Source organism: Dama dama, chromosome 19 (genome assembly GCF_033118175.1).
Source record: "Dama dama isolate Ldn47 chromosome 19, ASM3311817v1, whole genome shotgun sequence".
NCBI lineage: Eukaryota > Metazoa > Chordata > Mammalia > Artiodactyla > Cervidae > Dama > Dama dama.
The window spans coordinates 76,469,493-76,497,353 of NC_083699.1; the positions used below are offsets into that span (position 1 = coordinate 76,469,493).

Below are 27,861 nucleotides of genomic sequence, written 5' to 3' on the forward strand. Positions count from 1 at the left end.
ATCATTTACTATGACAGATGTTGAAAAAGTAGAGACAGATCCATGTCTTCCTAATTCCAGCCTCTTCCATGGACACTGGATCCACCCCATCGCCCACTCAGGACAACACACTCCCAAATCCCCCAACTCTCTCTGCATCCTCAGGTTTTCCCTCCTCTACCTGAACCGCTCCCACCCACTTCCAAGCAGGCTGTGGTTATTTCCCATCTTAATAAAGATGACACACAACTTTTTTCACCCCACATCTTCCTCCCACCTCAACCCCACTCCTCTGCACTTCTTTTACAATAAAGCCCCTAAAAGAGTTGACAGCAAATCCTCTCCTCCTGTTTCCACTGGACCCACCACCCATGGAAACAGATCCTCTCTCCATTAACCATGACCCTCACGTGCTTAAGTCAACCGTCAGATCCCCTCCCTGTTCCAGGCTTTGCTTCCCTTGGCTTCTGGACAGACTGTCTTCTAATCTCCTTCCACCTCTGTGGCTGCTCCTTCTTAGGGCTTTGGCTGATTCCTCCCAACCTCCCCAGCCTCTAAAGTCCAGGGCTGTCTCAGCACCCACAGCAATTGCGTCCAGTCTCAAGACTACACATCTCCTCTGGCCAAGTGACCCCCGAATTTAGGTCTCTATCTGAAACCTCTAGCTTAAACTCCAGACAAAGATTCAGCCGCTACTGGACACTCACCTTGGATGTTGCAAAAGGCATCTCAGTTTGACTTTTCCAAAACTGAACTCCTAATTCACCTAGTAAGCCATATGGGTGAACCACAGCCATGCAATTGCCATTTCTCTCACCTCCTCTCCCACAACCCACTGTGCTCCTGACTGGAGACTCTTTGGTGTTCCTCCCAATGCAAGCACACACTATTCTCAAGCAGGGCCTTTGCACTGGCCGCTCCACCTGCCGGGAACATGATTTCCCAGAACCTGACTCCCTCTTTCTTTAGGTCTCACCTCCTAGTCAGAGGTGCCTTCCCTGGCTCTCCTATACAAATTAGCAACACTTCCCCACCCACTCTGTGCCTTTGCCCATATTTTAATATTTTTCATAGCAATTGATCGCTGGGTCAGGGAGATCCCCTGGAGGAGGAAATGGCAACCCACTTCAATATTCTTGCCTGGAAAATCCCATGGACAGAGGAGCTTGGCATGCTATAGTCCATGGGTCGCAAGAGTCGGACATGACTTAGTGACAAACCTCCACCACCACACCATCCAAATACAGTAGATTTACTTGATTTGTCTGCCTTTCTGCACTCAAATGTGATCTTCGAGGAGGCAGGTTCCTTGTTACCATGGTTCACTACTGTATCGTCCATGCCCAGGACAGAGACAGGCGAGTATTCAGTGCACATCATGTATTTCTTGAATGTGTTTAGTCACTTGTGAATTAAAGCAACGGCCTTAACAAAACAATGACCAAACTTAGTTACTAGTTTTTATTATGAAATACAAAATTGAAGAATTGACGTGAACCTCAGGGGTCATTGCTTCGTCCACTGGAATCACTCCGGGAATTAGATATATGGAATCTCCAATTCAGAGAAGGGAGCCTGGAGTTCAATGCTCTTAACAAAGACCCAGGTGAGTAACGATCAGCCAGGTATGGGGACCACCAATGTGTTACAGCCTCTCTGTAACGTAGCATCGCTGTCGAGAACAACGCTGACGGGTAGTCACGTGTCTGCCAGGCACTTCAGTGTCGTGAAGCTCAATACCTGAGGCTCTGAACTGTCCCAGGTTCAGGGCATTCATTTTGGAATGCTCTTTTTTTCTCAGTTTAATTCAGGGAACACTTTTTGAGGACCTACGCTGTGCCAGGTACAATGCTCCATCCTAGGATGAAGGAGTAGCAAGAAAAACTCAGTGCTTGTCCTCAGGGAGATTCCAGTCAACTAAATAGTTCACAGTCCTCACTGCTGCCCAGGAGACCTTGCCAGATCTTGGCAGGAAAGCCCACTCCCATGAACCAGCTTGTTAAATATCTAAAGTATGGTAGAGTGTGCCCTATGTGGAACCCATGGCATACTTCCTCTGGTATGGTGGGCGGGCAGGAGGTATATCCCCGTGGAATCCTCTAAGCCTTGCTCATATGACACTACTTCCCCACCATGGGAGCATCTCAGGGTCCCAATGAAAGTTAATATCCAGCCTCCATACCATCTTCCAACAATCCACTAATCAACCATCTAATTATCAATTTCCACACACATCAGCATTACCCATGTTCAGAGCAAACACTGAACTGCAGCCACACCTGCCCATTTAGCCCAAAGAGTTAGTCGCTCAGTCATGTTCAACTGTCTGTGACCCCATGGACTATAGCCTGCCAGGCTCCTCTGTCCATAGAATTCTCCAGGCAAGAATACTGGAGTGTTACCATGCCCTTCTCCAGGGGATCTTCCCAACCCAGGGATCGAACCTGGGTCTCCTGCATTGTAGGCAGATTCTTTACCATCTGAGCCATCAGGGAAGCCCAAAGACCTGTGAAAATAACTTATAGTAAAACTTGTATTACATGATTTCACGGTTCCCTAAAACTCTAGAAAAGCCAACATCATACAATGAGATATGCACTTGATAAAGATTTTTCTTGGCAATCCAGTATACCCTGCTCTGGCCAGTCAGGGCCTCTGACTGCTAGCATCCAACTGAAGTTTTAAAACAATCAGGTTTTCATCCCTGACAATAATTCTTAAAAAATGCTGGGCTTGCGAGTTTGGAAAATACGGACAACTGTCTTCAAATGCCCAAATTAACTCAAACTTCATCTCCTTCACTGACAAAATGGATTTCATGAAGAAATGAGCGTGAGTGTAGACCTCGGAAAAAACATCCCCACACCATTTCCTGAACTCTGATTTATAGAAAGAGTCTTAGCAGCCTCACCACGGAACATTAGCACGCGCCTAAGGAGCCTGCCTGCCACACCTCTTGGTTTCTGGACAGAATGGAGATTTGAATTGCTCAGTCTTAAATCTCCTCTCCCAGAGGAGGCTACCAGGCTTGGAAATCAATGAACTGCCCAGACGGAGATGAGACCGTAAGAGTCACAGCGGAAAGCCTCAGACTCTTAAGTGCCAGGTTTTGTTCAAAACATCCCAATCCTTTCTGTTTCAAGTGCTCAGAAGGGCAGGCAGTGAGATGATCTTAGCCTTCAAATACCTGGCTATAAAAGAAGCCATAATTTTCTGATTCACCCAAATGTCACGATTTTGCCCCTGAGTGGATGTGCTTGATTTGTGAAAAACAAACTTAACTCTATTAAATGTGTTTCTCTGCCTTCAATGTGAGAAGAGAGTCCAGCGGTGCCTGGCCCACAGTGAGTGTTCAGCTTGTTTCTGGCATATTAACATTCAATTACTGAAGAACAAACGACTTCACAGGACAAGTATTTTTTCTGGCTCTTATGGCACAGGGACAATTCTACCCTGGAAGGCCCTCCCCTCAACTCATTCCTGCCAACAGAAAATGACCTGCTCTGATGGGATGGGGAACATGGGAGGCCAGGGACACTGGAAGCCCATAGAATCTGAGTGAGGGTGTGCATCCCACCCCCACTGGGAGCTGGACATAAGCAGAGTGTATTTGTTTGCTGGGGCACCCAGAACAAAATACTGCAGGCTTAGATGTTGGAACAACAGAAATTCCTGATCTCACAGTCCTGGAGGCTGGGGTCTGAGACGCCAGCAGGGCTGGTTTCTCCCGTGGCCCTTCTCCTTGGCTCACACATGTCAGCCCTCTTGCTACCCCTTCACACGGTCATCCCATTATGCATGAGCTCCCCAACATCTGTGTATCCTCATCTCATCTTAAAAGGACCCCAGTCAGAGGGCATCAAGGCCACCCTGACAGCCTCACTTTATGACTCTTTAAAGGCCCTGTATCTCCATGTGCAGTCTCATTCTGAGGTCCCTGGAGGTCAGGGCTTCCATGTATGAGTCTTGGGAACACAGTTCAGCTAATAACAGGGGACTGTGCCAGCACAGTTCGTGGATAAGGCCCTGAGACCCTGCAGTTCTCACAGTGTCGATCTGAGCCCCTGTGGGTATGATAATGCTGATATCCAGAGGAGGAGGAGATGGTGGTGAAGACGGATGGGAAACTTGACTAAGTCTCTGTAGCTCAGTCTATTCACTACAAACCAACCAAACCAAGGCCTGTATTTAAACACTCAACAGACTCCTAAACAAAGCTTCGCTCTCACTGTCATCACCGCCAGCCATGCTGATATCCTGGCCACCAGAGCCCAGCAAGAAAGGGGATTCTGGTCCAGGCTTCCCGGGAGAAGGTTGGATGCAGAGCCAGCCTGCAAGGATGGACAGGGGCACCTTCCCATCTGGGCTTGAAGGCAAGTCAGGAACCCACTCAGAAGCCAGAAGAAAGGGGAGTTTGAGCGGTACAGTTATGTATGCTGGCCACCCTGATGAAGGAGAGAAGGACCATCCCTGGAAAACTCCCTGCCCGTCGAGCCCCTGGGTGATGCCTTTTCATCTGGGTGCCCAGATCAGATGCCTCATGCTGTGTGCTGGGCAGGACCCCCACCACTCACAGATGCATTCCCAGCACCTTGCTCCTTGTCGGCCTCCTCTGCCTCCTCTTTCCTCTGGCTTCCACTGGAAGAAGGTGTGGGGAGGGCAGGACTGGCAGTAGGAAGGAATGGGGTGAGCGGGCTGTGGAGCCAACCCACCTCCCCACACACAAAGGCTGAAGAAGAGGAGCAGACGTCACCTTGAGTTTGGAGACTGGCCCATGAAAAAGTTGTTGCTTTGTTCAGTCCCTCAGTTGTGTCTGACTCTTTGTGACCCCATGGACTGCGGCATGCTTCACTATCTCCCAGAGTTTGCTCAAACTCACGTCCATTGAGTCAGTGATGCCATCCAACTATCTCATCCTCTGTCACCCCCTTCTCCTCTTGCCTTCAATCTTTCCCAGAATTAGGGTCTTTTCCATTGAGTCAGTTCTTCACATCAGGTGGCCAAAGTTTGGAGCTTCAGCATCAGTCCTTCCAATGAATATTCAGGACTGATTTCCTTTAGGATTGACTGGTTGGATCTCCTTGAAGTCCAAGAGACTGGTTTGATCTCAAGAGTCTTCTCCAACACCACAGTTCAAAAGCATCAGTTCTTCAGTGCTGCATAAAACAAATGGGCACTGCTAAAACTCAAGGGGTGTAACTTCTACCGGCTAGTTGGAAAGTGGGAAAAATAAGCACACACAGACAGTCACTGGGAGTTGATATTTATGGTTTAGATAAAGCTTTCAATTGTCTAATTCTATTCTGGGACTGCCCTGGCGGACGAGCTTATTAGAGAAGGCAGCCCGTCCATTCTCTAAAAGGCCAAGCGTCGGTGGACGCATGAGGGCTATTTTTTGAGCATCTGTGCTTTTCCAAGAACTGGCTGAGGACCAGACACCTTGGCTCAGCTCAGCAGTGGGCAGTTCCTCTAGAATCAAATCAGGTCCACCGTCCCTTACAAGGTTTCAGAATACTTAGACTAGTGACTCTGGAAAGTTTTGGATAAACCACCCCATCCAGGGAAATATATCTGATCTTGCATGCTCAGTCACTCAGTAGTGTCCGACTCTTCGTGACCCCATGAACTGTAGCCCATCAGGCTCCACTGTCCATGGGATTTCCCAGCAATAACAATGGAGTGGGTTGCCATTTCCTTTTCCAGGGAAACTTCCGAATCTAGGGATCGAACCTGCCTCTCTTGCACTGGCGGGTGGATTCTTTACCACTGGACCACCAGGGAAGCCGTATATCTGAATACTCAACCCCTATATGTGAATATACCTCTAACTTACAAGCTAAGAGGTGGCTTGGTAAAGTGGTTCAGGGCACAGGGTGTGGGAATAGCCCACCACTTTTGAAATCCTGGCTCTGGCCTCATGCAGTGTGTTGCCTCAACCCTGGGAATATCTGTGCCTCTGCTTACTCATCTGTAAAATGGGGACAATGAATGGTAAACTTTCCTCTTCCCTAACAGCAGACAGTAGCTCCAACAAACTAACAAGAATGTACAACCTATCTCTAGTGGGTCGTTTTTTCTTTTAACAGCTGAAATTCTCTGGAAGATTTTTACCCAGGTAGGAAATTCAGTTTCTAGATTAACTATTCCAAACTATTTTTATAGGTAGCAAACTTATATCACTTTTGGTAGTAGAAATCAAATCATGATGGAAACATTTAGAACTGTTATCGTTGGACTTCCCTGGTGGCACAGTGGATAAGAATCCGCCTGCCAATGCAGGGGTACACAGGTTCTATCACTGGTCTGGGAAGATTCCACATGCCACGGGGCGACTAAGCCCGTCCACCTCATTTACTGAGCCTGTGCCCTAGAGCCCGTACTCTGCAATAAGAGAAACCACTGCAGTGAGAAGCTCACACACCACAACTAGAGACCTCCCCAAACAACTACAAAGACTCAGCACAGCCAAAAAAAGAAAAATCATCTTCAAAAAGACTCTCCATTGCAGGAGCTCCTGTTGAAAAGTTATTTCCAACTCAGGGTTAAAATATCCCTTAAAGGACATTTATAAATTATATTCATTATTTCTTTCAATATCTATTAATGACATGCTGCTGATGGACACTTGGAGTCTCAATAAAAGTCAGGAAATCTGGAACTGTGGCTTTCTGGGGAATAAAAGCAAGTAATTCATCTTCAGAGGTCTTGTTTTCATAAACAAACCAGACCGAGGATGTACTGCAGCCTGAAAACGGGGGCAGCAGCTATAAGCAGCACATGCCGGAGAGCAGAGTGCATGCTCATTTGGCTGCAGAGTCTGCCCATCACTGGAGAGTTCTCTCCTGGGCAGTCTCGAGAGAGAGGTACCCGTGTGATCTGGACCCACTTGCTTAGATGCGCCCTGCCCTCTTTTCTCCACCTTGTCCTCATGGGAGGTTTTAAGAGCATCCTTGTCTGCTTGCTGCTGCCTCCCATTCCATGGACAGAAGTGCCATGGTTCACACCCCCAGCCCCCTTCCCACGAGCATTTGGGTCATTTCCAATCATTTGCTCTTACAAGCAACATGACAAAGAACAGCCTTGTGAGTTACTTTTCATAGTTTTGCCGAATGTAACTTTTGTGTTACAAAAAAGGCTGAGCGTGGAAGAATTGATGCTTTTAAATTGTGGTGCTGCGGAAGGCTCTTGAGAGTCCCTTGGGCTGCCAGGAGATCAAACCAGTCAATCCCAAAGGAAATCAACCCTGAATATTCATTGGAAGGGCTGATGCTGAAGCTCCAATACTTTGGCCACCTGATGCAAAGAGCTGATTCATTAGAAAAGACCCTGATTCGGGGAAAGATTAGAGGCAAAAGGAGAAGTAGGCAGAGGAAGAGATGGTTAGATAGCATCACCGATTCAATGGACGTGAATTTGAGCAAACTCTGGGAGATGGTGGAGGACAGAGGAGCCTGACATCCTGCAGTCCATGGGGTTGCACAACTTAGCGATTGAACAACTTTTGTGTAAATTCCTAGGAGTGAGTTTCTGAGTCAAAGGGCAAACACATACGGATTTGCCTAGTCATTTCCAAACTCCCCTCTGTGGTTTTTATAGGATGGAGTAGCATTTTAATAGAAACTTCTCTTGTAACACAAATGCCTTCAAATGAGCTCTGTAAATTGCTCTTTCCCATCCTTGAATGAAATCTTGGCCAAAGCTGCATTTTTCTAAGAGCTTTGTGGCAACACATTTATTTTTAGGTATTATAAGTCCTGTCCTGTTTAACATCGAATTTTCTGTCTGGCACCCTTGAGGGCCTGCCTTAGGCTCAGGGTTTAGAGGGGGAGGGGAGGTGTGGTTGGATTTATCTCTATTCATTTCTATTGCCCCAGCTTGATCACAATGGTGCCTCTGATTTTTCCAGGACTGAAACAGAGGGAGTGGAGAGGTAATGGGCACAAACGTTCTTGTTTGGCTTCGTGGTTGGTAGATTCTGAAAGTGGCTGATGTTGACATGCAGGGGTCTCCTCCGAACCACTGTCTCCTCCTCGACTCCCACCATCGACTCCCCACCATCGACTCCCACCTGCAGCTTCCTGGTGTAGGCAGAACCACTGCTAGCCAGTTAGCCACTTACTACTCCCTCCTTAATCTCTAGCACTTGACAGTGAGGTTGGCAAACTTTTTCCACATAGAGCCAGCTAGTAAAAATCTCACTCTTTGACAATATGCTTTCCATTTCACGCACTCAAGTCTGCTATTGTAGCATGAACGCACCCTGGACAGCATGAGAACAAATCACACGGCGGCGTTCTAATGAAACCTTGTTTACAAAAAAGCAGATTTGGTCCACAGGCCTTAGTTTCTGATCCTTGGGATACCACACACAAACTCCCTCTGGGGGTCCTCTCTTGTGGGGTCCTTCTGTTGTGACCAAGGTCTAGATTCCTGTAACAGGGACATAACATGCCCACTGAAAATAAGCACCTTGTCCCTCAAAGCAATAAAGACAGTAGTGACAAGACTTTTAGACTTGCTCCTCTCTTCTTTGAAGAGTCCAAGGAAAGGGAAAGAAGGACAAATTGTCTTAAACTAGTTTTTAATTATTATTAAGTTACTATTTACCAACCCCCAGACTTCTTCCCCAGCAGCTCATGGTAAAGAATCCACCTGCCAAGCAGGAGACCCAGCATTCAATCCCTGAGTCAGGAAGATCCCCTGGAGAAGGAAACAGCAACGCACTCCAGTACTCTTGCCTGGAGAATCCCATGGACAGAGGAGCCTGGAGGGCTACAATCCATAGGGTCACAAAGAGTTGGACACGATTTAGCAATGAGACAACAATAACAAAATGTAAGATGATGATGCATCATTCGGAATGCTTTTGGCTGCAAGTAAACAGAAAACTATAGATTTAGAGTGAATCAAACAAGTAGGGGTTTATTTTTCTCCAAATCAAGAAGTCTTTTGAAATAGTTGGTAGTAGATCAACATCCCAGGGAAAGTCAGTGTCAGATCTCTGCTTTTTTTACCCCTGACCTCTTGTTCAAGGTCAGAATTTGGCTACCCCGGTTAGAAGTCTTGTATTTTTATCAAAGACAGGAAGGAGGAGAAATTATAACCCCAGCCACACCTGCCACCCTTATCAGGAAAACACACACTGCCGCTGAAATCCTCCAGGATACCACATTTAAGTCTCACTATCCATAGCTGTGTCCTTAGTCACAAAGCAAGTGACAGTGAAAAGATTCAGGCTGGAGAAAGGAGACTTGGAAAGGTGTTTCATGTTGATCACCCAACTGAAAATATCTGCCACAGGGCAGGAAACAGAATCATGACCATCGCCATCTTTCAAAAACTAGACACAGACACACATAACGAGAATGTTCCCCAACCTCTGTGTGCACACAAACGGTAACTTCCAATCAGGCTCAAAATGTTTCTATTTTAAATATGAAAAGACAGTCACAGTCACCAGATGTTTGAGGAAAGCCTCTAGGTGAGACATGCAGACACCGACAAACACCCTGAGAGAGGGAACCCAGGAGAGACAGAGGCAAGGCAGGAGGACGCAAGAAAACTTCAAAAAAGTCATGATTTTTCTCAGAGTCACGCAACTTTGAAACAAGAATAGGACACAACCAAAAGAGAACCATTCAGAGGAAAAGAAAGTGCTCTTGAAAATTAAAATTAAGATAGCAGAAATGAATATGGAATGTAGAATCAAAAGACAAAGAGATGAGAAATAGGAGAGACCACACAGCATCTGGACAACCGAAGGTCCAAAAGAGAGAATAGTTACTAAAAAATTTCTCAGAACTGAATGGCATAAAATTCTAGACTGAATAGATGCACGAAGCATCCCAGCATAAATAAGACACGCCATCATGAAGTTTCAGAATACCAGGTCTAATAATATGACACTTATCTCATATTTAATTCACATACAAAAATAAGAAATCACAATTGCATTAGACTTATTAACAGCATCAAAGCAAAAGGTAATGTAAAACTAGCTTTAAGACTCTGAGGGTACTTTATATAGAAAACGTCAAAGTATACACACACAAAAAACTATTAGAAGTAATGAATGAATTCAGCACAGTTGAATGATATGAGGTTAATATACAAATATCTGCTGCTTTTCTATACACTAATGAACTAGCAGAAAGTTTTAAAAATCCCATTTAAAATTATATCAAAAAGAATAAAATGCCTAGGAAAAAATTAACCAAGGAAGTGAAAGACCTATACTCTGAAAACTATAAAACACTGATGAAGGAAACTGAAGATGATACAAGGGAAATGGAAAGACATCCAGAGTTCTTGAATTGGAATAATTAATACTGTCAAAATGGCCATACTCCCCAAAGTAGTCTACAGACTTAATACAACCCCTATCAAAATACCCATGATATTTTTCCCAGAACTGGAACAAATAGTCCCAAAATTCAGATGGAATCACAGAAGACCCCTAACTGTCAAAGCAATCTTAAGAAGAGAACAAAGCTGGAGGACCCACCCTCCCAAACTTCAGACTATATGATAAAGCTATAGTAATCAAAACAGTGAGGTACTGGTACAAAAACAGACACACAGATCAGTGGAACAGAATAGGGAGCCCAGAAATAAACTAATACACCTATGCCTATGGTCAATTAAACTATGACAAAGGAGGCAAAAATACACAATGGAGAAAAGACAGCCTCTTTAACAAGTTGTGCTTGGAAAATTGGACAGCTACACATAAAACATGAGATTAGACTATTTCCTCACACCATATACAAAAACAAACTCAAAAAGTTTAAAGACAATTTTTATAGTCTTACAAGTAGAACATTCTTTGACATAAATCATAGCAGTATTTTTTTGGATCTATTTCCTGAGGCAAAAGAAATTAAAGCAAAAATAAACAAATAGTGTCTGATTAAACTTAAAAGCTTTTGCACAGCAAAGGAAACCACTGACAAAATGAAAAGACAACCTACAGAATGGGAGAAAATGTCAATACTGTGACAAGGGTTTAATATCAAAAATATATGAACAGTTCATACAACTCAATATAAAAAAAATTTTTTTAGTGGGAAGAAAACCTGAATAGACATTGTCCCGAAGAAATCATATAGATGGCCAAAAGGCACATGAAAAGATGCTCGACATCATTAATCATCAAAGAAAAGCAAATCAAAACCACAATAAATATCACCTCACACCTGCTAGAATGAAAGTGAAAGTTGCTCAACTGTGTCTGACTCTTTGCAACCTAGGGGACTATAGGGTCCATGGAATTCTCCAGGCCAGAATACTGGAGTGGCCAGCCTTTCCCTTCTCCAGGGGATCTTCCCAACCCAGGAATTGAACTGGCGTCTCCTGCACAGCAGGCGGATTCTTTACCAACTGAGCTATCAGGGAAGCCCCCTGCTAGAGTGGCCCTCATCAAAAAGTCTACAAGTAACAAATGTTGGCAAGGATGTAGAGGCAAGGAAACCTGTGCACACTGTTGGCAGGAATGTAAACTGGTACAGCCATTATGGAAAACAGTATGGAGGTTCCTCAAAATACAAAACATAGAATTACCATATGATCCAACAATCCCATTCCTGGGCATATGACCAAAGCAAACAAAAACAGTAATTTGAAAAGGTACAAGCACCCAATGTTCATAGCAGCATTATTTACTGAAGTCAAGATATAGAAGCAACTCAAATGTCCATCAACAAAATAATGGATAAACATGATGTGGTATGTGTGTATACATATGTATGTACACACACGTACATACACTGGAATATTACTCATCCATAAAAAGAATGAAATTTGGTTGGCCATTTGGAGCAACACAGAGGGGCCTAGAGATTATCATGCTTAGTGAAATAGGCCAGAGAAAGACAAGCAGTGCCTGATAGGACTTAGATGTAAAATCTAAAAAATAAAACAAAGGAACATATATAACAAAACAGAATCAGATTCACAGATACAGAGAACATACCAGGGGTTACCAGTGGAGAGAGGGAAGTGGGGATGGGTGAGATCAGGGAAGGGGATTAAGAGATTAAAAACTACTATGTATAACATAGATAACCAACAGGATATATTTTGTATAACAAAGGAAGTTATAGCCATTATCTTATAATAACATTTAACAGAATATATGTAAAAAATACTGAATCACTACAATGTACATCTGAAGCTAATATGACATTGTAAATCAAATATACTTCAATAATAAAGAAAAAAAGTGGAGTGTCTTCACTCACTCTTGGGTGCAGTTCAGAGGTGGTGCTGACCAAAGGAGCCACAGGAAATGGGAAGTGACTACCAGTGATCACTGGCTGCACTGACCCCCAGAAACTCCCCACCCCCCACAGAGCTCTAGTGAATCTAGGTTGGAACATGAGGCCCAGATTTGAGGTTCAGCAGGTCTCTGCCTCCCTGGAGGCCTGAACATAAATACTGGGGTTTCTGTTCTGCAGCCAGCCTCATGGTTCATAGGCCTAGGACAGTGAGTGTTCAAAGAGGCAGAGATGAGCTGGTTCCAACTGCAGCGCCCACTCAGACATGGAGGGGAAGGTAAGGATCCCACCTCTACCAATAGCCCAGCCACTGGGCACTGCAGTGTCTCCTGTTTGGGTGGAGTGAGCAAGGAGGAGGGGTAATGGAAGTCACCCACGTCTTACAGAATGAATGAGCCAAAATGCACATACACTTACTGATCAAAGGATGACAGAAAACATTTTATAGTTTTTGCAATTTGTGTATACTGAAGAACTGATGTCATGGAGACCATAAGCAAAGTGTCACATAGGAAATTCTTACATACACGTGGTAGCCACCCTTGGGTCAACGTGGTTATGGGTTAGATGACATGTCAGTGTTCGTGGACCAGGAACTTGGCAGTTTCGTGACCTTGGCAGCCCCACTCCTCCACATCACAAGGCGTCAGCCACTCAAAGGGTTTTGAAAATCCTTATGTTCAGAGCATTTGATCTTCAAAGGAAGTTTTGTGGTTGTTTTTAACCTCAAATAAAATCTCCCTTTGCCCCCCAACCATTTTCTCCCAGTGCTTACAAGTCACATCTTCCTCTTCCAGAAAAATGTTCAAAGTACACACAGCAATGAGAGGCTCACTCCGGACTGACTCACAGAGGCTTTCGGGAGTTAGATTCTAGAACACTCCAGGAAGTTAGGATTTTGGAAGCAGAACTTTAAAACTCCGCTTTGTGACTCCTGGGCCAAAATGATCCTCTTAAGTATATTTGGTGGTAGAGAGTAATCATTCTTTTATTCCTCACATATTAGCCCAGCCTGGGCCAGCCTTGGTTCCAGGCAGGAGGGGTGTAGTGGCCACAGTACACTGTGCCAATGCCAATGGCTCCGTGCCCCTGACCCTGAAGCCTCCTGGGACACGGCCTGACAGCTTCTCTGGCCAATGGCTGCAAGACCACAAACGCGACCTCCGTTAGCCCTCGCCCAGGACCCACAGGACTGGGAGATAAATGCCCAGCTCCCTCTCCCTTCAACTGGAACAGCTGAGTCTAGGCAACATTCCCTCTCAAGAGATCCTGGGGGACTGAGCCCACCACCCACACCTGTAATCTCTCCCTCCCCAACACTTCCCCTCCCCTCACTGCCCCAACTTCTGTATACCATTCTTGGAATCACCTCACATCCTTTCTGTTTCCAAGGGAACCCAACCCAAGGCACCATCTAAGTGGTTGCCTGCACTCTGCCTCCTCCCAGGCACCCGGAGTTTACCTTCCCTTTCTAACTCAGAAACCCTCCTCCACAACCAAATTAAACTCCCCTCCCCCAACTCCTCACACCCTGCACACCCTTGGCCTAGAGCAAGTAGAGTACCGTTTTCACACTTTGCAAGGCCTTTGTTCTAATAAAATTGAATCTCAAAGCACAACTTAAAAACAGATGAAGGTGAATCAGCTCTTCCTGTAGTTCAGTTGCTAAATTGTGTCCCACTCTTTGCAACCCCAGGGACTGCAGCATGCCAGGCTTCCCTGTCCTTCACTATCTCCCAGAGTGTGCTCAAACTCATGTCCATTGAGTCAGGGATGCCATCCAAACACCTCATACTCTGTCGCCCTCTTCTCCTCCTGCCCTCAATCTTCCCCAGCATCAGGGTCTTTTCCAATGAGTCAGCCCTTCAAATCAGCTCCATATATACATACATCCCCTCCCTCTCAAGCTCACCCCCTCCATCCCAACACTCTAGGTAATCACAGACCACCGAGCTGAGCCCCCTGTGCTATACGGCAAAGCAATTAGACCCCAATTAAAAACTTTTAGAAAAAAATTTAAAAAAACCAAACTTTATGTTTCTGAGGAAATTTTGGTAACAATAAAGAAAACAAGAAATTTCTCTTAAAAACACACACACACAAACATGAAATGAGGAATTGCATAAAAAACCAGGCACATCAGAGTGACTCCCCACGGCCCAGATGCTGGTGCTGCATGTTCTTTTGGCCTCAGCCTTCACCTGTCTGGTTTCATCCTGGAACGTGGACCCCCTTTCTAAAGGGGTCTTTATCCATTCCCATCACCAGGCTGATACTGGCCCTCAACACCAAACATTCTGTTTTCTCTCTTTACAATCTATCTTCTCAGTAAGCACACAGATCCTAGAAAAACAACGGCTGTCTTGGTGGAGTTGACTGTCACATCTCAGGGGCTGGAAGAGGGCCTGGTATACAGTAGGTGCTTAATAAATACACCAAAGGAAGGACTAAATCATGCTCCTCCTTTGAACCTAGTTCAAGATTCTTTCATCTCTTCAATCCCCAGGCACTTGAGTTAGAAGTGCCTTACGGCATCTGGCAAGAAGAACTAGGACATTCGGAACAAAGACAGGATTGCAACAATCAAGAGACCCACAAGCGCAGGCCTGCTGCCACTGCCTGCTCCTGCCCACACAGAGGCTTCTGACGGACAGTCTCCCTCCTGCTCTGAGCAGTCACTACCAAGCGAGCTGAGTTGCCAGGATTCCAGATCCCTGGTACCCCTGGCTTTTGGAAGCAGATAATATTTTGTCAGGGGAGGGGCTCTGCCCTGAGCCCTGCTGGGCTCCACCTACCAGATGCCAGTGCCACTCCCAACCTGTGCCAGCCGAAAACTTCTCAGAAGCAGAAGGTATAAGAAGAAGGGGCAAGAATACATACACAGAAGAACTACACAAAAAAGATCTTCACGACCCAGATAACCACGATGGTGTGATCACTCACCTAGAGCCAGACATCCTGGAATGCGAAGCCAAGCGGGCCTTAGGAAGCATCACTACGAACAAAGCTAGTGAAGGTGATGGAATTTCAGTTGAGCTATTTCACATCCTAAAAGGTGATGCTGTGAAAGTGCTGCACTCAATATGCCAGCAAATTTGGAAAACGCAGAGGTTGAGATGGTTGGATGGCATCACCGACTCAATGGATGTGGGTCTGAGTAAACTTCAGGAGTTGGTGATGGACAGGGAAGCCTGGTGTGCTGCAGTCCATGGGGTCACAAAGAGTTGGACATGACTGAGCAACTAAACTGAACTGAATGCACAGAAAAATATCTCCAGGGAGTGCCCAGTGACCCCTGCAGGACACACTTTCCCAGACTGTGACCCGCTGAGTTAGACTTACTTGCTATCTCTGATATAAAGCTTGATACCACCACCTTTTGAGAGGGCTGGAAGCCCAGAAGCAAACACTCACATCACTCACATTTCCTTTTTTTTTTTTCCTTTTAAAGATTTTTTTGATGTGGGCCATTTCTAAAGTCTTTATTGAATTTGTTACAGTATTGCTTCTGTTTTATGTTTTGGCTTTTTGGCCCCAAGGCATGTAGGATCTTAGCTTGGCGACCAGGGATCAAACCTGCAAACTTTGCATGGGAAGGCCAAGTCCCAACCACTGGACTGCCCAGGAAGTTTCTGCTTTAGTGAAAATGACGGCTGTCCTCTTGAAGATAGCAGGCAGCAAAACAAGTGTTACTAGAACGGTTTGTAACAACTTCTTATCTGTGCTGGATGAGTGCCCCAGATGGTGGCATCCATCAAACAAACAAATGGTTACATGTTGGCAACAAGGTAACCACAGGATGGGTGAGGAAGCCCTAGAAACTTTGGCAAACAGAAAAGTGGAACGTCTGCAAGGTGGAATGACCACAGAATCTTATCATCTAAAATATGGCGCTTATATATGTATGTCTCTTAAACTTTCATTTTCCTAGTAATTCATTTTCACTGATTTACAAATTACTGTTCAGGGCAGACTGCAAATTTAAAAAGGACGCAGTCAGCACAGAGATTTTTGAACAGCAGGGCTTTAGAGCTCTTGCTCTGCAGAAAGTGCATACCACCTTTCCAAATTGCCAAATGCATGCAAGCGTCTGGAACACAACTTGCTGGAGGTAGAGATTTCCTGAACAGTCAGCATGCGTGCTAAGTCACTTCAGCCATGTGCGACTCTTTGGGACCCTATGGACGATAGCCTGCCAGGCTCCTCTTCCATGGGATTCTCCAGGCAAGAATACTGGAGTAGGTTGTCATTTCCTCCCTCAGGGGATCTTGCCCACCCAGGCTTTGAACCCGTGTCTCTTACATCTCCTGTGTTGGCAGGCAGGTTCTTTATCACTAGCGCTACCTCACACTTAATCAAACAACCAGGCTTCAGGAAGATGAAAGAACATACTGCTTCCACTCAGGAAATCACACTGCAGAGGAGACTGTCTCTGTCATGGCCTGCAAACAGTGTCCAAGGGCTGAGATCAGGCCAGCCACTTAAGGGGCGGGGGTGGGAGATGCAATAAAGGGCAGACTCTCAGGCCTCGGTGCAGATAGTCTTGTCCAGTCAGTCTGGACTAGGTCTTGGGAATCTTAATTTTTAACCAACTCTACAAACTGCGCTTGCTTCCAGGTGGCTCAGCGGTAAAGAATCTGCCTGGGTCGGGAAGACCCCCTGGAGTAGGAACTGGCAACCCACTCCAGTATTCTTGCCTGAAAAGCCCCATGGCCAGAGGAGCCTGGAGGGCTATAGTCCATGGTGTTGCAGAAGAGTCAGACACAACTGAGCGACTAAACAACAGTCACCAGGTGTGTGTGGTCCCCACCGCCACCCCGCTGTGGCCAGCTGGCTTACGAAGCAAACACCCCAGTTCTTGCCTTCCAACCAGCACCATGCGGCCTCCCTGCTTCCCATGGCCTGAACAGGGCTCCACATCTTCACAGACCCCAGGTGACGCACCTGCAAGCAACTGCTGAAAGTCAGAGCTGTCAGAAGGGCTCCCAAACAAAACAGATAATAATCACTCAGTGCTGGGGCTTCTAGAAGGCATCTCAGGTCACCCGGTCCAATTCCCGAATTTACAGATGAGGAAACCAAGGCCCCGAGCGGCTGGAGAACTTGCTCATCCACACCAGTATTTGGTGAGCAGACTTTCTGGGACCAGCACCAGAAATGCCTAATTCCCCAAGGCTGTGACAAGCGGGAGACAGTGGCTTGTCAGACTGAGAAAAGCTAATGAATTTCCCCAGGAGACAGCTCAATGTAGCGAAGATGGCTCTGAATGTTCCCTCTGCGGCTTGGGGAATCCACACCTCCTTCACAAAGCAGCAGCTTCCCAATTCCAGCAGCGCATCCTGCCTTGAAAGGGAGTCAGACCTGATTATCCGGCTCCCCTGAGGCTGCCTGGAAAACTTGGATTCAATGCTTTTCACCCTTTCCCCCCGTGGTGCCACTTTCTGAAGGGGCTGCTTTGAGGTTGCTCTCTTGGGCTTCTGGCACAGGGCTGGCAGGGCATACAAACTGAAGCAGTTTTCAACCCCCTCCCAAGAAGGCCATTTATCCAGGACTGAGGTGGGCTGGAGGTCTAGAGGGTCCTTGATGTTGTTGTGTTAGGAGCTCAGTCCTGTCCGACTCTTTGTGACCTCATGGACCGTAGCCCACCAGGCTCTTCTGTCCATGGGGATTCTCCAGGCAAGAATACTGGAGTGGCTAGCCATTCCCTTTTCCAGGGGATCTTCCTGACCCAGGGATTGAACCTGCGTCTCCTGCATTGCAGGCAGATTCTTTACCATCTGAGCCTGCAGGGTCCTTAGGAGGGCCAGGTATAAATCCTCCCGTGCATCCTCAGACGAGTGTGAGATGGAGTGAGAGGTTCCCACTGCCCTTTATGATGAAGCCAGCCCAGGGTACCACCCCTTAACACTGTGGACAGTCCTCTTCATCTTCCTAAACCAGCAGGACTGAGATTGTGTATTTCCACATACAGGTATATGATGCACCGTATAATGAAACTCAGAAACACCCGACCTGATACCTATGCAGGGCAGCAAGCATTAACTCAGAAACAAACCTACTAGCTTTGTTTCCCCCTGTGGTAATGTCAGCCCTCCAATAGTCTCTTTATTCTTCGAGAACTCCAAGAGCAAAAAAACAAAAACTATTTTTTATTAAGTAGTGAGAGATAAAAAAAAAAAAAAATCAAATAGTCAATCTGGGCCAGGAGATGAGGAACAGAAGCCACGTGACAGCCAGTCCAACCGTGTGTCACACACGCATTTCCCACAGCTTGGGAAATGGCCCAGAATATGGCACACACACCCTTACTCACATTGCATGTGCGTGTGCAATGCAACTCTTTGTCACCCCATGGAGTGTAGCCCGCCAGGCTCCTCTGTCCATGGGATTCTTCAGGCAGGAATACTGGAGTGGGTTGCCATGCTCTCCTCCAGGGAATCTTCCCAACTCAGGGATTGAACCTGCGCCTCTTATGTCTCCTGCACTGGCAGGCATATTCTTCACCACTAGCACCACCTGGGAAGCCCGACTCACACTGCACCCATCACGATATATGAACAAGGCACGGAAGCCCAGGTGAGCCATCCACCTGCCTCACAGGTGTGTTCCGTTTCCCAGGTGGTATCTAGTGTCACCATCAAACAATGATTCCAGTGTCAACATCCAGCCTGGGCTGGGCAGGCAGAACAGAGAGAGTGTAAGGAGGGACCTGTAACAGATGGCAGGGGAGCCAAGTGTATGCAGAAGGCCCATTGTTCATCCTAAACTGGGGTTCTTAAGGCTCAAGGGAGCAGTGGCTTGCTCACCATCAGATAAGACCCAATGCCTCCCCCTGCTGCCCTCTGCTTGGGGCCAGGGCGAGAGTCAGCAGCCATGACCCCCAACCTCAGCCCAGGTGGATCCTGAATCCAGAACCAAAGGCTTGACCTGCTCCAGTCAGGGTCTGAGACATAAAATAAACCCCAAGGCATGCTACTCCACCCCACGGGGACGGGAAAATGGTGTCATCTCTAAAGTCTTCTCCTCAGGTCCAACACAGTCCACTGTGGACACAGCCCATCATCTACACAGCCCACCATTGACACAGCCCACTGTGGAGAAGAAATCAACCATAGCAGTTGCTCAACTAGACCTTCCTCTTTGGGTTTTAGCTACACTAGGGTCAGCGATCATCCTAGGAGCAAACAGGAAGCCCAGAGGAGGTCAAGCCACCTTTTGACGACACAGGAAGTCAGGCAGAAGTCAAGAAAGGGCTGTGGATGCTTCACGGAAAAGCATGTGTATTTCGTATCCTATAGACTCCATTGAAAGGGGCGGACAGATGCCTTCCAAAGTCTTTACGACATGAAATGCAAGCTTACAGCGTGAGTATCTGTGAGTCATAGGTATTTAAACACCAGTGATCTGAGCCTGCCTAAGTGGGCTTTTCCCAGGTTATGCAATGATTCCAGCAATTCTGGAATTAATGCAACATAACAAGAGATGTTTTAAAATTTTAAGTGATTACTCTCTAGTGAGGAAATGGACAATGAAATACAGAAAATAGCCCCAAACCTTCCCCTCCGCGACCTCCTGCCCCATCCCACAGCACAGTATCATGTCAGACTCTGTGTCAACATAGCACCAAAACCATCATGTGCTGCGGCCTTTGATGAAAAAATCACTTGAGCTCCAAATTAAAATAATAGGCAAATAAAAGATGGGAGAGAATGAAAGGAAAAAGATCCACAGAATGATAAACTTAGAATGAACTTGAGTGGATTAAATTCTGTGTCCCCCTGACCTACCACCAAAAAGAAATGTTAAAACCCTGAACCCATGACCTGTCTTGAGAGTTAAAATCAAGTCACAATGAGGTTGGACTGGGTCAGGACAGGTCCTAATCCAATGACTCCTGTTCTCATAAGAGGAGGCAGAATTGGACATAGAAACACACATGGGGTCTGGGGTGGGGGGGTGATGTTACAGGAAGGCAGAGGAAGGGATGGGAGGATGCAACTAGGAGCCAAGAAAAAATATGGAGTGCCGGGAGCCACCAGGAGGTGGAAAAGGCAGGAAGGATCCACCCTCAGGACCTTTGGAGGGAGCGCAGTCCTGCTGACCCCTTGATTTTGAACTCCTGGCCTCCAGAACTGTGAGAGAGTATGTTTCTATCGTTCTAAGTCACCTAGTTTGTGTTCTTCCATTACAGCAGCTGTAGGAAACTTAAAATATTATCAGCCAATGGGGAAGGGTGTCAGGAAGGTTGTCATCTGCCCATCGTCACGTATGAAATGCCACTAGGACCCAGGACACTGCAGTGGCTCCAGGGTGCTTCCGCTACACCCAAGTCATTCACAGACAAATGAAGGCGGTTCTTTAAAAACAAAAGTGATTGCAGGGACTTCCCTGGTGGTCCAGTGGCTAAGACTCCATGCTCCCATTGCAGGGGGCCAAGGTTCAATTCCTCATCAGGAAACTAGATTTCCAACTAAACATCCTGCATGCGACAACTAGGAGTTTGCACACCACAACTACATGCTGTAACTAAAGATTCCAGATGCCTCAAGACCCAGTGTAGCCAAATAAACAAACATTTTGGTGGTGGTGGGAAAGTCACTGCAGTTCAAATAGCAGCATGCAGAGCAGTGAAATCTTCAGACTGTGGACCCAGGCAGACCTGATGGTTAAAGTCAGCCCAGCCACTCACCAGTGTGGCCTCGGACAAATGACCTGGCTTCTCTGAGCCTCAGTTTCCGCATCTGAAAACCGAGTCAAACAACTGCACGTACTTCACAGGCCTGTTGGAAAGTGAGAATGAGGTAATCTGGGCAAAATGCTTAGTGTGGTGTTTAGCACCCAATCAGCCTGAAATCAAGGTTAACACAGTTGTTAACAATTTCTCAGACTCTGCCTCTTCACGTTGTTTGGAGCAGATTCCTGGGCTTGGCATTTCATGGTCCTCTGTAATAAGAGCTTTGATGTTGAATTATTATTCCAAAGCTCAGGAAGGGCAACTTCCCCCACCTCAAGGAGCTAGAGGGAACCTGGTTTTTGCTTCTGGCTCTTTCCATGAGAGTAATCCATCCTGGCTTCATTGTCTTTACTCATTTACCTTCTCAAATTTCTTCTTGCTGGCCTTTTTCCAGCCTCCCTGAACTGAGTTTAATGTAATTTGGGGACACTGGGTGGCTTATTCTGAAAAAGGCAAACCTTTAAATTGTATATGAAGGACACATCGTATCTTTAGTCCAAAATCTTTCAGGTCACTGTGAACTGAGAAGCCAATGAGCCCATGTGCTATGATTGAAATGTGCGTCCCCTAATAACTCGTGAGCTCTTTACTTTCAAATGTTTAAACCCCAAAATCACTTTGCTATCTGTTTTATCCATATTAGTGGAGATGACAGAAAATCTTTCAACAGAAACCCAAAAGCCTTTTTGAAGCCATTACCAGGTACAAAGCCTCAGACCTTTAGCTTCTCTAGTTGGATTTATTGTGTCAGCATGAAAGTCTTTTTTAAAAAAATAATGGAAATTGCTGTAATTATAATCACTTTAGAACACCATTATTATTATTAATAAGACCAAATTACATGGTTCAAGCAGCTGCTGGTTCTCTCCTGTTAGAAGGAAGTCATGTAATGGTATCTGAGCCCCAGCTCTCATCTCCATGCCAACGTGGGGCTGCTCACACACGGGCTTCCGGGTGGACGCCTGTGATGTCTTAGAAGGGTGTCAGGCTGAAAGAGGGACCCCAGTTTTTGATTAAAGCACCCAGGGACTGAGCACATTCCCAGCCTTTCCCAGAAGACAGCAAGGAGCACGGGGCTCTGGTTTCTGCTGAATCTTCTTGTACGGTCTCTCCCATGCACGCCTGGATCCAATTATTCACAGTGCCGAGGCTTGAGCATCACCCTGAAGGGAAGGGGTGCATGGAGGGGTGGCCGGGGCTGGGAGAGTCCAGTCTGGGTCATATGTTAAGTTCCTAATACCTGAGGGTGCGCAGTTCAGGGAGCTCTAGCTGATGAGAATAACAGGAGGCCAGAAACCAAAGAAAATAAGTCAGAAGGTAGGCAGGGAGGGGACCAGGTGTTTGCCAGGTCATTGAGAACTTGGGTTCTGGAGTCCAACGGCCTGGGTTCAACTTGTGGTGCTTTCTAGAGCTTTGCTTTTGCCTTGTCCCATTGCCGTGGGAAAGTCACTCAACTCCAAGCTTCAGTTGTGCTGTCTGCCAAATGGGGGTAAGAACTTGGGGCCCTTTTGAGGATTCCTGGGGAAGGCACCTGGAAGGCATGTAACACGGTGCTGGCCACAGGGGGAGCCCTCCACACCATCTATGACTCTCCCTTCATTTTCAAAAGATTCTTGGTTATTTACTGCTTGAATTTACAACTCCATTTTTCTCTCCACCTAAGCAAGTTTTATTTTAGGCTTCAGAAAATCAGCAGAGCACATATGCGGGACTCTTGGCAATTAACAGAGCAGGAAAACTTCCATTAAGTTCAGAAGTCACCCCGCAGCTGCCCCCTCTTGCCTGTTACAGACCCCCAGTGAGTGGCCTGAGATGTTTCAGGAGGAGGCAGGCAGAGAATGAATTCTGATTTACTTGTCATTAACACCTAAGAGTTTACAGTAGGCATTTGGAATGAGCACACATGAATTCTGCTATAAAGCAGCTTATTACTAAATCAGGCCAAGGAGAAGGCACAAAATATTTCATTTCCCGTCAAACATAAAAATTAAACCTGGATTGTTAAAAAGAGCCTTCCCTGGAAACATGAGAGTGTATAAATGAGAAGTAACCTTGAATGAACTACTTCCTTGGCCTCAGTAAAGACAGCAGCCTAAGATACTCAATGCCTTCTTCTTAATTCAATAAACTTTGTCATTTTAGACTAAAGGTGATTAGACTAATTAATAAAGACAAACTATTATTTGAGAGTCCCTTGGACAGCAAGAAGATCCAACCAGTCCATCCTAAAGGATATCAGTCCTGAATATTCATTGGAAGGACTGATGCTGAAGCTGAAACTCCAATACTTTGGCCACCTGATGGGAAGAACTGACTCATTGGAAAAGACCCTGATGCTGGGAAAGATTGAAGGCGGGAGAAGGAGAAACAGAGGTTGAGATGGTTGGATGGCATCACCGACTCAATGGACATGAGTTTGAGTAAACTCCGGGAGTTGGTGATGGACAGGGAGGCCTGGCGTGCTGCTGTCCACCGGGTCACAAAGAGTCGGACACGACTGAGTGACTGAACTGAAGTGAACTTTGGGTGTCAGGACCCACACTATCCAGATTAATTTTTGTTGTTGAGTCGCTCAGTTCTGTCCAAGGGATTTCCCAGGCAAGAATACTGGAGTAGGTTGCTATAGTCGAAAAAATTCTCTTCCACTCAAAACATCAACACACACATTCCCAGGTGGTAATGATTATTTGTTCCAAAAGATTATCCTTGGGCCACAAGAGAGGTTCACCCTCAATATCTCAGCGAAATCTCATGAGAAATGAAATGTACCAGACTCTCACTGCCAGCGCATGCTCTCACGTGGTGGCCTTCACCATCACCAACCTCTCCTGGCCAAGTTAAGCTTTGTCAGCTGACTCCCTCCCTCTAGACTTCTCACTGCCCCCCAGCCACCCTCCACCGGAGATGCCAAAAACAGCCCTTAGATGAAAGGCAACCAGAATAAAAGTTTTGAGCCGCAATACATTTTTGAAGGCTTTTCTCTTTTCAACTAATTAAACAAGTATAGAAGTTATTCAGTGGGGTTTCTTTTTTTAAAGAGATTAGCATGGCATGTCTTTGCTCTTAAGAAAGTCTTGAATAATTTAATTAGAATTACACCGAAGTCATGAGTATGTGCTATTTATGGAGGAATCACAGCTGAATTAAAAACCAAATGACAATGTTAAAAATAAAAATAAAGTATCTTCAGACAGCATATTCGATCAATAAGAAAAACTTGACTCGAAATCACAGATTGAGTAGTTTGGAAGGAGGAGGGGAGCCAAATCTACTCCTAGGATTTGGTTTTTCTTAAAATGACTGGGCTTGGGCAGATGGGTTTCTTGCTACAAAAAAGTGGTAATAACTGAAAATCAGGATAAGATCGCTGTTTGATTTTAATTTGTCATTGGGAGACCACTTGGTCTCTGGGAGCCTGACTCAGCCCATGTTTTTTTCCCCAGTCCCTTTACTGCATTTAGCACGTTCCATACACGTGCATAGACTCTTCCATCGGTGCCGAGGTCCCGGGCAGCCTGGAGCCGCTGGGCAGCTCGGAGGAAACTGACAAGCCAACTCGGAGAGAGCAAAGTGGCGCCGTGGAAGCACGGCTCCTTCCACCGGCAGCCAGCAAGCCAGCCTGCTAAGACAGCGTTGCTTTGAGCTGAGATAAAGCCAGAATCCCTTGTAAGGGGTACTGCGCCGTTGGAGGCCGGCCACGAGCCTCCTGAGCGATGAGACAGCACCGGGGTTGGGGTGGGAATATTAGCGCAAAGTGATTTCCCCCGGATCAGCAGCATCGCTCCCTGGGCCCACCGAACAGTCTCTTCGCTGAAAAGAGGTGTCGCTCGCCAGGGGCAATGCCGTTAGAGGCAAGTTACAGGTCTCTCGCCTCGCAGGCACATGGTGATGAAGAGCTAACAAGTTCGGAAGCACGCACCCCGGCTGTGCCGGGGGCTGGGCAGCTCCGCATCCCGACCTGGGAGTGCGCGCGCCCCGACTCCCGACCTGGAGCCCTGCTGGGTCCCCACGATCTTCTCTCCGGGGACAGCTGCTTCTGCTTTGTGGGAGACGCTAAGCTGCGAGGGAGGCACAGCTGGGCGCCCCCAAGAGTCCCCGAGAAGCCCCCGGCTGCAGGGCGCCCGGTCCAAGTGGGCTGGCTGGCGCGCACCGACCTACCTTCTGCGGGGGGGTCCCGATCTGCATCTCCAGGTAGTAGCCGCGGCCGGAGTCCCCCTGCAGGTTATCCACCATGGCCAAGAAGTTGGCCGCACTCCCAGCGGGTTCCAGGGCGAGCGCCAGGCCGTCCGCGCGGGGCTCAGCGGGGGGTCCGGGCCCCGGGGTAGGCACAGCCCCCCGGCTGGTGGTCGAGGCCACCCGGAGAGGCAGTGTGAAGGGCGCGGAGGCCAGAGCCGGGGCCGCTCGCAGGAGCCACTGAGCTAGCAGCGGCAGCAGCAGCGCCCGGGCCAGCGCGCCCATGCCCGCGGCGGGGCTCGGGGGGCGCGCTGGGCCGGGCCCGTCCCGTCCGGCGACAGCGGCTCAGCGACTCGGCGGCGCGCCGGGCTGCGGGGCAGGGCTGGGCGCGCAGCGGGGCCGGCGGCGGCGGACCGGAGGAGGAGGACCGGGAAGGAGGCGCGGCCGGAGCGGGAGGAGGAGGCGCCGGAGCCGCCCCAGCCCGCGCCAAGTTCTGCAAGTTGGTCGCCGCTGCCCCCTCTGGCGGGCGGCGGCTGCCCCGCAAGGGCCGGGCCCCTCCCCGCCCCGGCCAAGGTCAAAGCGAGGCGCGGGGTGCGCCCGGGTCCCCTCAGGCTGGCCCCGTTCACCCTCGCTCTTCTCGGGCGGCGCCTCTTTCCCGGGAAACTCGAGTCCCCAATTTCCTCGGAATGCGCCCCGCTGCCGCGGCCAACGGATGTGACGAGGCTCATCTGATACCAGAGGGGAAAGTTTCGGGAACCCTTAAAGGGGCAGCGAGGGCCTGAACGGGCTCCCTGGCCCCGCGCACCAGGTGCCCCGCAGGTGTTCCCCGGCCCCGCAGTGGCGGGGGCTGCCAGGGGTGACGTGGGGGGTCAGAGGGAAGTGCAGGGAATCGTAAAAACGCAGAGAGCATCTCAAGGAGTGTAAGAGTCTGCGCCTCCCCTCGCCAAGTCCGTCCCTGCAGCTTTTCAGCCTTCCCGGAGTCCGGCTGCTTCTCGGGGCATTTTTCCGTGCACTGCGCACCCCCACCCCCCACCCGCGTTCCGCATCCCCACTTCTGGGGCCCTTGAATGATTTTGAGGAGATCTGATTGGAGGCTGGGAGAGGTGAGGATTGGGAGAGCCGGGCGAGGAGGCGAGAGTTTTGGAGACTTCCCTCTAAAAATCCTGGGGAAGGTGGGGGGTTCTTGCTGCTGTAGCTGCGCCGGCCTCGGTTCTCCCTCTGCGCCCAGCGTTTCGGCTGGGAGGTGGCCTCCGCAGCTGGCTTTGAGCCTGGGCTTCTCTGCCCCCTGCTCGACCGTAATGCAGATGAGATGCTGCTAGCAGCTGCACTTCACCTGCCTCAGGACTCCCTCACGCCACCGGGCAAGTTGCAGTCATCATCCAAAATCAGGGCCATTGAATTTACAGCTCTGCCTCCATCCCTCCCGTTCCCGCTTCCCCCAAGCTCTCCGCGGATAATCTAATTAATACTTGTTTAGCCACAGACACCAAGGCGGACCCAGAAATGCATTCAGTAATGCTAGCCATCAGAGCGATTTTATTTTAGATATTAAACGCAGGGGGGACAATTACACGAGCTGAAGTCCATCGATTTCTACTGAAACGGGGAGTAGACAATGCTTTCTACCTCCTCCAGCTGAATTATGTTAGCTGTTTTTTAAAAAACCAAACAAGCCCATCTTCAAACAGTGGGGAGGTTGGAGGAATCTTCCCTCCTCCCTGCAATTTCCAGTTACTGCTACTCAAGATTTGATTCTTATTCCTATCTTCTCAATTTTAGAATCATGTCTAGCTCTGCAAGGGACCCTTATGTCAGAGATCTTCAGTTGTATTGATTTTCAGATGACTTTAACTATAAATCATACTTTTCCCAAACTATATCTCAACTTTAACAAATCCCTGGCCACACAAAGAAAGGCCTGGTTGGGTCCTGGGATATAACCTAAGTTGATATTCCCCATAAATCTGCATAGTGATTCCAGAGCTATTATATTCATATATTCACATTTCAAATTCAAGGTTGGAGAAGTGTAATTTTTTTTTAAATGATTATTTATACTCCTCAGTGTCCAGTCTTGAGGGGTTCAAAAAGACATCAAGACAGCTCTCCAAAGACTGCAACCTTGTAAAAAACCCATGAAATTTATTAAGGACATTGACACACGGGCTACGTGACAAAGAAGTTCAACATAAGAGACATTTGCTCTAATAATTAAACAGCCCAGGAGAAGTTTTTAAAAACCGAGTCTAATTAAGGTTTGTCCTTCAGGAAACTCCTCACTCCATCTAATATGAGTATTCATGAGCTTTTCATTTTAAGAGAGCTTGTTTAGGTTTGTGGGTAAACAGATGCAGTAAAATATAGTCACAGAGGACCTCAGGCAGTTTTAATGGAGGGCAGAGCTGCCACATCAGAAAATAATGCAGACAGAAGTGACAGCATCTGATGACTGTCCCATTGGTGGCATCTGTTTTTACGGTCTTAGAATTCTTGATCCCTGCTCAGAAATATGGTGCTGGCTGGATTTGGGAAACAATCATTTCACCTTCCAGGTGTTTTTAACTGAAATCATATGTGGTAGTCCTCCCAAAGGGTGGCTTTGGGTTTCTTTTACAGCATTCTTCAAGGGCTTCAAGAAGTATCAATCTCAGATATGCAGATGACACCACCCTTATGGCAGAAAGTGAAGAGGAACTAAAG

General features: G+C 47.4%; 1 protein-coding gene across 1 annotated transcript in view; it reads right to left on the reverse strand.

Moving 5' to 3' along the window:
- The window catches only part of BACE2 (beta-secretase 2), a 106,059-nt gene extending 80,613 nt beyond the window's left edge, over positions 1 to 25,446 (reverse strand). Inside the window, exon 1 of the mRNA XM_061167556.1 lies at positions 25,147 to 25,446. Within this exon, the coding sequence (XP_061023539.1) occupies positions 25,147 to 25,446 (300 nt within the window). The remainder of the gene's footprint in view (positions 1 to 25,146) is intronic.
- Between the last annotated feature and the right edge of the window lie 2,415 nt (positions 25,447 to 27,861).